At 48.9% G+C, this 12,699-nt stretch overlaps 2 protein-coding genes across 4 annotated transcripts in view; both read left to right on the forward strand.

Annotated features, from left to right (window-relative positions):
- The window catches only part of BNIP3L (BCL2 interacting protein 3 like), a 51,796-nt gene extending 50,909 nt beyond the window's left edge, over positions 1-887 (forward strand). Inside the window, exon 7 of the mRNA XM_064638092.1 lies at positions 875-887. The gene's annotated coding sequence lies outside the window, so the exon portion shown is untranslated. The remainder of the gene's footprint in view (positions 1-874) is intronic.
- Positions 1-12,699, forward strand: part of DPYSL2 (dihydropyrimidinase like 2) — a 59,747-nt gene that overhangs the window by 10,126 nt on the left and 36,922 nt on the right. For 2 of the 3 annotated variants that reach the window (XM_064638085.1, XM_064638086.1), the window contains exons 3-4: positions 4,592-4,680; positions 7,124-7,308. In XM_064638085.1, the coding sequence (XP_064494155.1) occupies positions 4,592-4,680; positions 7,124-7,308 (274 nt within the window). Of the gene's footprint in view, positions 1-737; positions 1,180-4,591; positions 4,681-7,123; positions 7,309-12,699 lie in introns of those variants that run through there. The other variant, XM_064638087.1, reaches the window with a different exon arrangement.

The raw sequence follows: 12,699 nt of genomic DNA on the forward strand, positions 1-12,699 counted from the left end.
TGTCCGCATCCCCCGGGAATGGTGGGGTCACTTCCTCCCCTCCCGGGGGTCTCACAGCCCCGTCGGGGCTGGATGATGGATGGCGGTGCACGCATCCCCCAGAATTGGAGGGGAGGTCATTTCCACTCCTCCCGGGGGTCTCGCATTCCCGCTGGGGGATGGATTGGGGTGTCCGCAGCCCTCGGGCTGGGAGGGATCGTTTTCTCTCCTCCTGGGGGTCTCGCATCCCCGTCGGGGGATGGATTGGTGTTGTCCGCATCCCGCGGGATGGGCGGGGGCCGTTCCGCTGCGCCCCGCCCTGCCCTCCCCGCCCAGCGCGGCAGCTCCGCTACCCCGGAGCTCCCCCGCGGGGCGGTGGCTCGGTGGCCGCGGGGGGGGGCCGTGTGTCCCGATTTATCCCGGTTTATCCCGACGCGTCCCTCTCCCTTTCCCGATCCATCCCCCCCCTCCCCGCGCTCCGCCGGCGGCCCCTCCCACTCCCCCTCTCATTTGCATACAGGCGCGTCTTCCGACCTCCCATTGGGCGGCGGGCGCCGCTGATTTGCATCCCGGCGGGCGCTCAGCCAATGGCGCGGCGAGGCGGGCGGGGCATGGCCCGCGCGCGGCGGGGGCCGCATGCGCCGCCACCGCCCCGGGCTGGGCCGGGCTTGGCTGGGCCGGGCTTGGCCGGGGCTGGGCCGGGCTTGGCCGGGGCTGGGTTGGGCTTGGCCGGGGCTGGGTTGGGCTTTGCCGGGGCTGGGTTGGGCTTTGCCGGGGCTGGGCCGGGCTCCGGGCGCAGGGAAGAAAGGGAGACGCGCAGGGCTGGCTGCTTGTGCCGTTCCTGCCATTGCGGAGAGCACGGTTCGCCTCCCCCGCCGCGCCGCGCGCCTTCCCCCCCTCCCGCCCCGCTCTCCCCTTCCCCGGGATCGCCGCGATTCGGCCTCTAATTGGGGATTTAATTATTTTTTTTATTTAATTTTTTTTTTTTTTTTTTTTTAATCACGCCGGTGGAGGGGAGGTCTCGCGGAGCGGTCGCTGCTGAGCGGGGAGACAATAGCGGTGCAGCAGCCGCCGCGCTCCTCTCTTTAAAAACAAACAGAAAAAAAAAAAAATAATTAACGTTACCGCATAAACGCGCCGGGGGTCGATTTTTTTCCCAAGATGTCTTATCAGGGGAAGAAAAATATCCCGCGGATCACGGTGAGTGGAATAGCGGCGGGGAAGGGGGAGGGGTGCGCGGGGATGGAGCCCTTTGTGTGCCGGAGCGATGCGGGGCTGGGGCAGGATAATGGGATCAGGGATAATGCGGCGCTTCCTGTGCTGCAGCGCCCGGGGGGGCTCCGGGGGGGGGGCCGGGGTCGGCAGAGCCGGGGGATGCTGAGCCCCGGCCGGGGGCGGGTTCGGCGGCATCGCCCCCGCGGTACCGCGGGGACCCCCGGGCGGGGGCATCGGTGCCCTCGGGGGGTGCCTGGGGTCGGCTCTCCCGGCCCCGGGGGGCTCTCCCAGCCCTCGGGGTGTGCCCAGGGTGGGCTCGGTGCCCTCCCTGTGTGCCTGGGGAGAGGTCCCAGCTCTCAGTGTATTCCCGAGGAGGGGTCCCCCTGCCCTCGGGGTGTGCCCAAGGAGGGGTCCCTGCCCTCGGGGTGTGCCCAGGGTGGTCTCTCCTTGTCCCCGGGGGCCTCTCCCTGCTCTCGGTGTGTGCCCGGAGTGGGGACCGCCAGCCCTCGCTGTGTTCCCGGGGAGGGGTCCCTGCCCTCGCTGTGTGCCCGGGGTGGGCTCTCCTTGTCCCCGGGGGGCTCTGCCAGCCCTCGGTGTGTTCCCGGGGGGGGGTCCCTGCCCTCGGTGCGTTCCCGGGGTGGGCTCGGTGCCCCCGGTTTGTGCTCCATCCCGGCGAAGGGGCGGCTCCGGGCGGGGGGGGATCAGCCCGAGCCCCTCCATCCCCGGGCGGGGATGGTCCAGGATCGCCTTTTCTTCCCCAAGAAGCTTCTGGCAAGGCGCAGGTCTCGGAGCGATCCTGGGGGAGCAGGGAAGGAGCCGTTATATAAAATCCAACCCCCTCCCTCGTTCTCCTTGTTGGGGGAGCCGATTTAGGGCAGGTATTGCAGATCCGAGGGTACCAACTTTTGGTTACGTAAGGCATTCCCGTCTAACGGGCTGCTGGAGCCGCTGCTTGTTTGTGTGGGTTTTTTTTTTTTTGGACACGAGAGTTTTTCATCCTTGGCAGCCGCTCCTTGCCCAGCCCCACGGACACACCCATCCTCGTCCTCCTTCCTCATCCTCGGGGGCAGGAAAGGGAGCTCGGAAACGGGGCTTTGACGTGTCAGTATTTGGGCAGGAGCCGCTGGGTTGGACAATTACAGTGGTGAAGAAACGCGGGGGATGCACAGAACTGTGATAAATGAAGCATCCTTTTTTTTTTTTAATTTATTTTTTTTTAATTTTTTTTTTGGTAGGGAGGTAGTTCCCTTCCAATATCCAACGGTAAAGAGTTTAAAAAGCTGTTTAAAAGAGAGATGGAGGTTCCTGCTGAACCCCTGTCACGGGCCACGAGTGACATGACGCATTTTTCTTCTGGCTGAACGCTCTGATTTATGTTGTGTGCGCCCAGCCCTCCTGTGAAGGGATGGGGAAAATCACATTCTGCCCTTATTTGCCGTGGTATAAACCTGGAATTACCAGCCGGGACTTAGAGCTTGAAGAAGGAGGATAATGGATGTGTGGCTGCCCTGGTTTCGCTGCATCCACAGGGTGAATAACACGGATTTAGTGGCAGGGCCTCACACAAACTGCCTGTGCTTTTGTCTGCAAGGTGGTGGGGATGAGCAGGAGGATTCACCCTCATCTCAGACCCTCCAAATCCTCAGCAGCAGCCCTGCTTATTAGAGAAGCATCATTAAACTGCCCCAGGCTGCATCTTTGTGGCCACTATACATGTATATTTTTCATTCTTCCTCCCTGACTGATGCCCAGTGCCTTGGGACTCGGGCTGGGGGTGACATCCAAGGCCAAACTCGCTCCTCCTCCAGGGAGCCTGCTCTGGAGGTGGCATCAGCACTGCAGTGCTTCTGGAGGTGATAAACATGTAGGACACTTGGCTGGCCTGGAAAGGCAGGTGGGTTTTTCACACCCCACCTCAATTCATCCAGGCTCATTGGCATTGGCAGCAGCTCCTAAATTTAAATCTTGGGGTTTTCTTTGTTTTTGGAGTCGGTGGCGTTGCCCAGGGAGAGTCTCCCGTTGCAGCAGGAGGAGGAAGGAGACTGAAAAAAAAAGAAGGAGAAGGACTTGCCATCTCATAGATGTTCAGCAGTTGTGTAAAAGATGGATGTGATGGTATAAAACAGGAGCTGATGACATTCCTGTGGCCTTTTTGGTGTTAAAAGGGCCGTGTCAGCCCGTGTCAGTTCAGAATTGGGTGCTCCAACTCTTCAGCTTTTTGGGAAAACGCCTGATTCTTCCTTCTGTTTGACCAGTGGAGCTGCTCCTTGAAATAAGGGCCCTGAGCACCACTGTCACTACATTATACATATTTGCTGTAAGTTCAGGGCACCTCTGAGTTAAATTCCTGCTTCCCACCCCTTGTTAAAGTCAGCCTTTGATTCCCTGAGCCCTTGGCTGTGCTGGGATCGCTTTGTTCTCTCCCCAAGGCATTTTTTGGGAGGAGGAAAAAGAATCACAGTAAGTACAAGTGCAGATTTGGGGGCCAAGGTGTGGTTTAAACCAAACATGTGTGTGCTTTGCCTTAAATATTCATCTGCTTCAAAAATACCTCTGTGATGTGGGGAACAGAGGAGCCAGGGGGGTGCAGCAGCCACTTTTAACTCTCCTCCCACCCAGAGCTCTGCAGTGTTTCACTCTTGTTTGTGGCTACTGCAAAAAAAAAAAACAAACAAAAAAAAGATACGTTTGTTTTTGCCCTAAAATCTGGCAGAGGCGAGATGTACCCTGTGCTGTGATAAAATCCCGTTGCCTGATAGCTGCCTTGTCATAACAACCTCCCTGTTCCTGCCAAAGTGCCTTCTGATTTGAGGAGATCTTAATGAGCATTGTGTAAATCCTTCTCCCAAACTCCGGGTGCTGCTCCCTGCTCGCTTCCATCTGGAGCTCTGGAAGGGCTCCGGGAGGATCCACTGCAGGGAGACATCACTAAATTGGACCAAAGGAGGTTGTTTGTGTTGTGTAACCCCTGGCAACAGACTTTTGGGCCATTTCCCTGACAGCAGTTGACTCAACGTTGAGCCAAGTGGTGACTCCACTGTGTGGGTGCAGATAGGAAATTGTGCCTCAAAAATAGAGATGTGGCTCTTCCACACCCCTCTGAGGATTATTTAATGCTGCTGCTGCTGCTGCACGTGGTGCTGCCAAGCTGCAGGTAGGAGTGGAGCTGCCAATAAACCCCCCCTGATATTTTTTGATCACGGGTGTGATGAAAGGACTCGGGGCTGCAGTGAGATATTTTATCTTTGCAGTTGAAAGTGCAGCAGTTGACTGGTGGTTTTGACAGTGCTCTGGTGAATAATGCAGAGCTTGATGCCTTCCCTCCCCTTTTATCTCTGGAGTGACACTGCAGACTGTCAGCCTTCCCTCTGAATAATTGTGTCTCCTTCTGTTGCAGAGCGATCGTCTCTTGATCAAAGGTGGTAAAATAGTTAATGACGACCAGTCTTTTTATGCAGACATTTACATGGAGGATGGGTTGATAAAGTAAGTGAATCTTGATATTCTGCTGGGGTTGGGGATGCACAGAAATGCACTGCAGAGAGCAAGCAATGGCTTAGTCTCACTGAGCTCTGTTAACTGCAGTGGAAAAAAAAAAAAAGAATATTTCACGTGTATCCTGGTGTTTAATGAAGGGACTTTAAAAACAAGGTGTTGAATTAAATAAACAACTGGGCCCAAACCCCACTGGCTCAAAGGAGGTACTTACATGTGCTTAATTTTAGCCATGTGAGCAGCCCCATGCTGAGATGACACATGTGTTTGAAGTTATCCGTGCTGTAATGTTTTACTGAGTTATGACTTCAGATATTTTGAATCCAGAGTTCAGTGTCCTGACACAGTTAATTCTGTTTTAGGATGGGAGGCTGGACTTGGGTGACCTCTTGCAGCCTCTTGCAGTGCTGACCTCTCTGGTTCTGCCATGCAAAGATCAGTCCAACCCCCCTCAAAGCTCAAACCCAGCCCGTGGCTGGAGAGGTTCAGACCTCTTTTGGTGTTTTCAGCCCTGAAAACATGCCTTTCTGGCACGTTAAATACATTACAGATTTCCTTGGAAAATTACTCCTAGGAAAAAAATAAAAAAAAAAAAAGGACAAGCCAGAGGTTACAAACAAGGAATTTTCCTGTTCTGCATAAACAGGCAGCACATGTGCTTTGTTAATCAAGGTTAAAAGTTAAAGGAGCCAGCCAGGGACAGCTCATTAATTGCAGGGTGTCATTAATCCACTGCTGCACTTGTGAAAGGATGGCTGGGAGGGGCTGGAGGCACCTCTGAGGGTCTCCCCAGGAATTTGGGAACCAGGCTCTGCCTGGATTTCTGTTCGTGCAGGGACTTGGGCAGGAAAGGAAAGGAGAGAACCAGAGAAGCAAAAAACTCTCGCAGTGCTCCTAAAGCAGTGCTGGGATCTGAGTGGCTGGGGGAGAACTGGAATCAAGGGTTCAGTTGCCACTTGGCCACCCCAGTGCAGCCCAGGAAAGCTGGTTTGGGGCACTGAGAATCCATGATGTGCACAGCCCCTTCCCCAGCTGCCAGGGGGGCTCCTTTTCCTTCCTTTATTAAAAAAAAAATATAGATATATTTCTAATTTATATTTATATAAATTCAGATAAACAATATATTTATACTATATATAAGTATGTAAATATATAAATATATATAATACATTTATATATAAGTATGTAAATATATAAATATATATAATATATTTATATATAAGTATGTAAATATATAAATATATATAATATATTCATATAATATATATCAATTTATATATCTAATGTATATCATTTTTTAGATATATAATATATAAATGTATATACTATATATAAAAATATATATATAAATGTATATCAATTTATATATCTTATCAATTTTTAGATTTATAATATATAAATGTATATACTATATATATAAATATATAAAAATGTATATCAATTCATATATCTTATATCATTTTTTAGATATATAATATATAAATGTATATACTATATATATAAATATATATATAAATGTATATCAATTTATATATATAAATTGATATAATATATAAAATATAAATAGATAAATGTAAAATACTGCAGGAATATAAATATATAAACAAAAATATAAAATAATTCCTTTATTATAAATATATTTATAATTTATATTTATATATATAATTGATACAATATAGAAAATATAAATAGATAAATATAAAATATGATAGAAATATAAATATATAAAGAAAAATATAAAATAATTCCTTTGTGATAAATACATTTATAATTTATATTTTTATATATATAATTGATGAAATATAGAAAATATAAATAAATATAAAACACGATAGAAATATAAATAAACAAAATATAAAGTAATTCCTTTATTATAAATATATGTATAATTTATATTTTATATATTTAATTGATAAAATATAGAAAATATAAATAAATATAAAACATGATAGAAATAGAAATAAACAAAAATATAAAATAATTCCTTTATTATAAATATATTTATAATTTATATTTTTATATATAACTGATACAATATATATAATATAAATAGATAAATATAAATATAAAAATATATAAATATAGAAACAAAAATCTAGTTCCTATATTATAAATATATTTATAATTTATATTTAGATATATAATTGTTACAATATATAAAAGATAAATATAAATATAAAAATACATAAATATAGAAACAAAACTATAAAATAATTCCTTTGTTATTGCCCCGATGTCCTGAAGGACTGGCAGCCCCCCTCTCCCTTAGGCAGCTGCTCCAAGGGGAAGGCTCAAGTCCTCTCCCCGTGTGTTGTGCTGCTCCCGTGCCCTCCTTTAGGTGGAAAAAGCCAAGTGCAGGCAGGTTAAGCAGCCCAGGGTGTCTGTTTACACCTGCCTGGGCCTCACCTGCTCTCGGGCACCTTTTCCTTCCCAGGCAAATCGGGGAGAACCTGATTGTGCCCGGGGGGGTGAAGACCATCGAGGCCCACGGCAGGATGGTGATTCCCGGGGGCATCGACGTGCACACCCGCTTCCAGATGCCGGAGCAGGGCATGACGTCTGCTGATGACTTCTTCCAGGGGACCAAGGCTGCCCTGGCTGGGGGCACCACCATGATCAGTAAGTGCCTGCTTCTTCTGTCCCTGCCAATCTCTGTCTCACATGAGCTCAGGAGCTGTGGGAGTCACACATTTGGGCCCAGGTGGTTCCTGAGCTCTGTAACTCCCCCTGCCAGGCTTTGCCCGGCTGCCTGTGTGACTTCAGCAGATTTTTGGGTCTGCTCCTGCTGAAACCAGTCACTGTGACCTCTGGTTCCAGGCTGAGGAGCAGATTCCCCACGTTCCTGTGCCTCTGTTCCTGTCTCCAGGTGTCTGTGGATAGATGTCCATCATATTGTTCACACCCAGGAGCTCCCTGCCAATGTTCTTTCTGTGTGTCTTTGAGAACTGGGCCACTTATTTAAGGATTTTCACGTGCCCACTTCAGCTTTAGCGCTGGATTTTTGTTGAGATGGTTCCTTTTGTGCTCGTTTCCTCTTTTGGGGGGAAGAGAGGGATTGGGAAGTGAAAATACCTCAAAATAAAAAGGCAGACAGACTGACTGTTCTGCTGACACCAGGATTAGACACTCATGGTGTTCCCCTCTGCCTCCAAAATGCCTCAGGAATGAGCTCCAGGCTCTCTGTCCCTGCTTGTGTTGCTTGCCCTGTCAGAGCCAGGGTCTTAAAACTCCGTCAGCAAGTCATTGTTGGGAGTGTTGTCTGAGCTGGAGGAAAACCAACCCCCTCTGTGGCAGTGTGAACTCTTCCATGGTGCCCTGGAGTCTGTTGCTGCCCACAGGAATGAGGGGTAAAGGTGTGAAGTGGTGCAATGTCTGAGCATCTTTCAGTCTGTCCTGTGCTCTGAGGTGCTGCCCTTGCACAGGAGGGGAGTTCAAGCCCAGGGGAATAAAAACCCAGGGTTCAGGACAGGTGCTGGTGCAATCCATGGATATCTTGTCCATTCCAGGGATATAAAGAGATCTCAGGCTCAGCCAGGGATGAGCCTAACCCTCCTCAGTTCAACCCCAGCTCTGTTTGGACTGGAACATCCTCATCTCTTCAAGGTTGATCCCTGGACTTGGGTTGGTTGATCTGGAGCTTGGGAGTAGGAGTGGTCCAGACACAGCCTGGCCTGTGAGCTTGGCCTAATACTTCAAATAAATCTTCTTAAAATAACCTGGAAAATGGTTTTCCATGGTGTTCTCCCCTCAGAGTGTGAGGTTTGTGCACGAAGGTAGCCCCACCCAGGGAATGTGAAGTGGGAGAGGAGCTGGGGACCAGCTCATTGTGTGCACTAATATCCAGTTTTTCTTCAAGTCTTTGCTGTCAGTTTAAATGAATAGCACTGAAATGGTGTTTTCTTTTCAGAAAATTCAGCTTCAGTTCATTGACGTTGTTCCTTTGTTATTAATACACCTGGTTCACACTTGAATTATCATCTTGTTCTTCCTTGTTAAGCTGAATTAGATCAAAATAACATTCTCTGTTGCCTGCCTCTGCCCTTTCAGCAGCATTATTTCCCTCAGTGGCACTTTTTGAAAAATGTTTCAAGCAGAAATTGCTTTGGCAAAATTTTCTGGAGCAGCCCTTCAGTTCGTTTGCCTGATTTTACCCCTGCAGAGCCTCGTGCCTCAGAAACACCTGGGCTTGCTTTATTTGCAAATATGTCTTTTGCTTTTGGGACTGAATAATACCTGAATATCCCTCTAATGGTGCTGGGAACACAGCTCTGAGTCGGGGAGGTGGGAGGAGAACCCCCCTTTTTACAAATTGTCTTTTTGCAGCTGTGGAAAACAAGCCCAGTTTGGATGATGACAGTGGACAGGGCAGGCTGGTCACTAAACTTGACCCTCCTGAGTGTCTCACATTCAGACACCAAAATACAAAATATCTCTGAACAAAAACCAAAGCTTCATAGCAAGGACACGAATTGGACTGATGAGGATGATGGAAGGGTGGGAATCAGCCACTGGAGCTGTGGAAATCAGGATAAATGATCCAACCAGGCTTCAAAGCTTCAGCCCCTGTGGCAGCTCAGCTGTTTTCTCAGCAAAATTCCAGCGTTTGCAGGAGTTTTTTTCCAGGCTGGAGCAGGGAGAGCTGCCCTCCTGAACGTGCTCTTGGTGGGTGGCCTTTCCCAGAGCAGGTGGGATGTGGTTGATGGCAGAGGGTTTTTTCTTTTCTGATAAGTAGGGCAATGTTTAGCGAGCTGGATTCATAATATTGCAGACAAATTACAGCCTGAAAATTGCACTCTCAGAGTTGTATCTTTGTGTATTTTAAATGCTGGGACTTTTCCAAAGAACCTGCTCCTCCCATGGGCACGTGTCCCACTGTGTGCCTCTGTTCCTGGGCTTTTTTTTTGGGGGAAAAAAAAGCCTTTTGGATGTGAGATCTGTGGGGAAAAAATCCCTCTTCACATTTCTTCATTTGTGCTTTAAGCAAACTTGATGTGATTTATTTACAAATACCTTTACTCCTTCTGTTTATACACAGCCCTAATTTTGGGCAAGCAAACAGGTTGGTCGGCTTCATGCTTCAATTTATTTCCCATTTTCATGCAGGAGGGTGGCTTTGAGGCTGTTTTGCTTTCCAGTCATTGCAGGGAAATATTTATTTTACGTATGGTTTGCAGTGAAATTAAAACAAAGAGTCCTGGCCACGTTTCCTACTGATGGTTGGTTTGTCAAAATTTGGGGGGGAAATTCTGGCTTTGGGGAGTTAATGGAGAGTTTTGGCTTCGACCTCAGCAGTGCCAGGAACTCACCTGGGGTTTCAGTGGAGCTCCTTTGCAGCTCAGCTCGGATTCCACGTTGCTCCTTTAATTCCCAGGGGGAGCCCACAGGAGTTCAGGAATGTAACCTGTTGTTTCCAAGCCCTGTTCTCCTTTGCTTCCCTCGCCCTTTCCAGTAAATTCATCACTGCAGCATCAGAGGTGGGGAATCAAGTGGATTCTGGGCTCAAATGGGGCACCTGTGTTGTCTGTAGTGATTTATCCCGGTGGGAAGTGGTTCTGGCTCCAATTCCCAACTCACCCCCTGCTCAGCTGGGATGAGGGAGAGGGGCTGGGGGTGCTGATCCCAGTTTTTTTCTCTGCACACCCTCTGTGCTCCCCCCAGCCCTTGGTTTCCTGAGCCCTCCCGAGGTTGCCTCACTGAGGAATTAGGGTTGATTTCTTTTCTGGCTGCTGGTTCCCCCGGGGCCATCTGAGCAGGAATTCCAGCTATGATCCTTCTGTCTCTGCCCTCCCCAGTGCCAAAGGCAAGGCTCCAGCTGACTTTGCTGATGTAGGAGCAAACAGAGTTGGTTTTGCTGGGCTCACATGACCTGTTGTGATAGGGCTGTTGCTCTGGGATGACGACTGGCACGACCCTTTTTCTCTGTCCCCACCTTAAAACAATATTAGTGTGGGCCTGTCAGCTGAGGGGGAACGGCCCTGTGTGTTTTAGGATAACACTGCTCTGGAAAAAAACTTGGATTCTGGCCCTTTTCAAATGTCAGAATGCAGTGTTTGGGCATTAGGATGAAAGGAGGATTCCAGAACGATCCACAGAAGGTTTTGCAGGAGGGAGGTGTATTAGGGATGCTCCAACCCATCAGGGTTGCTTCCCTGAGCTCCCCTGTATTCCATGGGAAGAGAACAGTCCTTCCAGAGTTTTGCCTGAAGTTGCCCTTTACAAGAGGTTCTTTCTCATCCACAGAGCCACAATTTTTGTGAGCTAAAAATGGCATTTTTTTATAGATTCATAGAATATCTCTGAGTTGGAATGGACCCACCAGGGTCACTGAAGTCCAGCTCCTGTCCCTGCACAGGACACCCTGGTTTTGAGCCCCTCTTTTCCCAACTTGGAATAGGTTGATGCCCCAGGATATAAAGCAGTCCCTGGAGCTGTTGGAGAAGGAAGACTCAGGGCCAGGGCCAGGGTGGCCTCTCCCAGCCTGCTGATGGTTTGATTGCTTATTGCCTGTGATGGGTAAAATCCCCATCAAAACCAGTGGGAAAACTCCCTGTGATTTCAGCAGAGGCAGGATCACCTTCCTCTGCTCCCAGCCCTTGGGAAGGGATGAAGTTAAGCTCTGTGTATTTACTGTCTCTCTGATCCTCGAGCCTGTTTAATATCCCAGTGAGAACTCCAGCTATCCAGGCCAGCTCCCACACACATTTCAGCCCCTCCTCCCAGGCTCTGCCTCTTCCCTGGGTCTCTGCTGTCCTTGGGTGAAATCTCTTGCTGACATTGCCTGGGTTGACTCAGTCAACCACTGTTATAATCATAGAGAGAAATTACAGTGAGAGAAATTATAGCTTTTCCTGGCTTGGTGACTTGGAAGGCAGCTGCCTTTTGAACTTGTCTAGCAGTTCTCCTAATAACATGGAGATGGACACTGGGGATATGAGCCTGTGTATCTTGGGAGGTTCAGGAGCCTCACATGGGCTGCCTTCAGCTTCCTAATTCCTTACCCTGCTATTAAGGAGCTCGTGGGCAGGATGGCAGAGGCTTTGAGCAGGTTTTGAGCTGCTCAGCTCAGTCAAATTTGTAGTGTGGTGACACCAGGTCTCTCCCGGGTCATCCTGAAGGTCACCACCTTGCTGGAAGGGAACGTTTCCAGGTGGCTTCCTCACCTCTTGGTTTTTGATCTGTGCATGACTTGAGGGAGTGGAGCTGCCCCAAAAGAGGTCAGAGTACAAGGCTGTGTGAGCTTAGAGTGGGGTTTAGAAAGGTATTTAGATGAACCAGTGAGGACTAGATCATATTCTACCTCACTCTGGGTGCCTTTATTTTATATTATCAGGGTTAATTTTATCCTGGTGGAGAGCAAGAGTCTAAATGGTGAGGGGAGGAGGAGGAGGAGGGAAGCAGAGGCACAGGAGGAGGTGACAGCAGTGGTCACGCAGTGACTTGTGGCTGAGCTGGAATTATAAAACCAAGCATTTTGCATCCAAAAGCAGCAACCACAGAGCTGCAGTGTCTCACCAAGTCCCTGGCTGTGTGTACACAGCACTGCATTGTTCCCCAGGCACCAGCCCCAGTTTTGTTTCTCTTTGCACCCAGAGATGAAAGAGGAACTGTGCGGCTGGACCAGCCCTGGCTCTGGGGCTCTTTGGCTTTCTGGCACTGCTTCTTCTGCAGCAAAGAAATGCTTAATTCTCTAGAAATGTAGTGAAAATGTCCACTTGCTTCTGGAAAAAATGATTGGTGCCTTTATATGGGTGGAGGTTCCCTTGGACTCTGTGATTAAGGGGGTGGCACTGCCGGGGGTGCAGAGTCCCCGTGGCCCTTTCTCAGCTGCCCTTGGTGCTTTTTATCCCCCCCCATCCAGCCTGGGCACTGATTCCCACTAAATCTCCTTGCTCCACCGACTCCCAGCTTCCTGCTGGTGTGTTTGTTGCTTTCATTCAGGGCAGGCTTAAAATCCTTAATGAGAGAGTGGGGCTGTCAGCAGAGATGGGCAGTTCCCTGGTGCGAGCTCCT

This window comes from Pseudopipra pipra, chromosome 28 (genome assembly GCF_036250125.1).
Source record: "Pseudopipra pipra isolate bDixPip1 chromosome 28, bDixPip1.hap1, whole genome shotgun sequence".
NCBI classification, from domain to species: domain Eukaryota; kingdom Metazoa; phylum Chordata; class Aves; order Passeriformes; family Pipridae; genus Pseudopipra; species Pseudopipra pipra.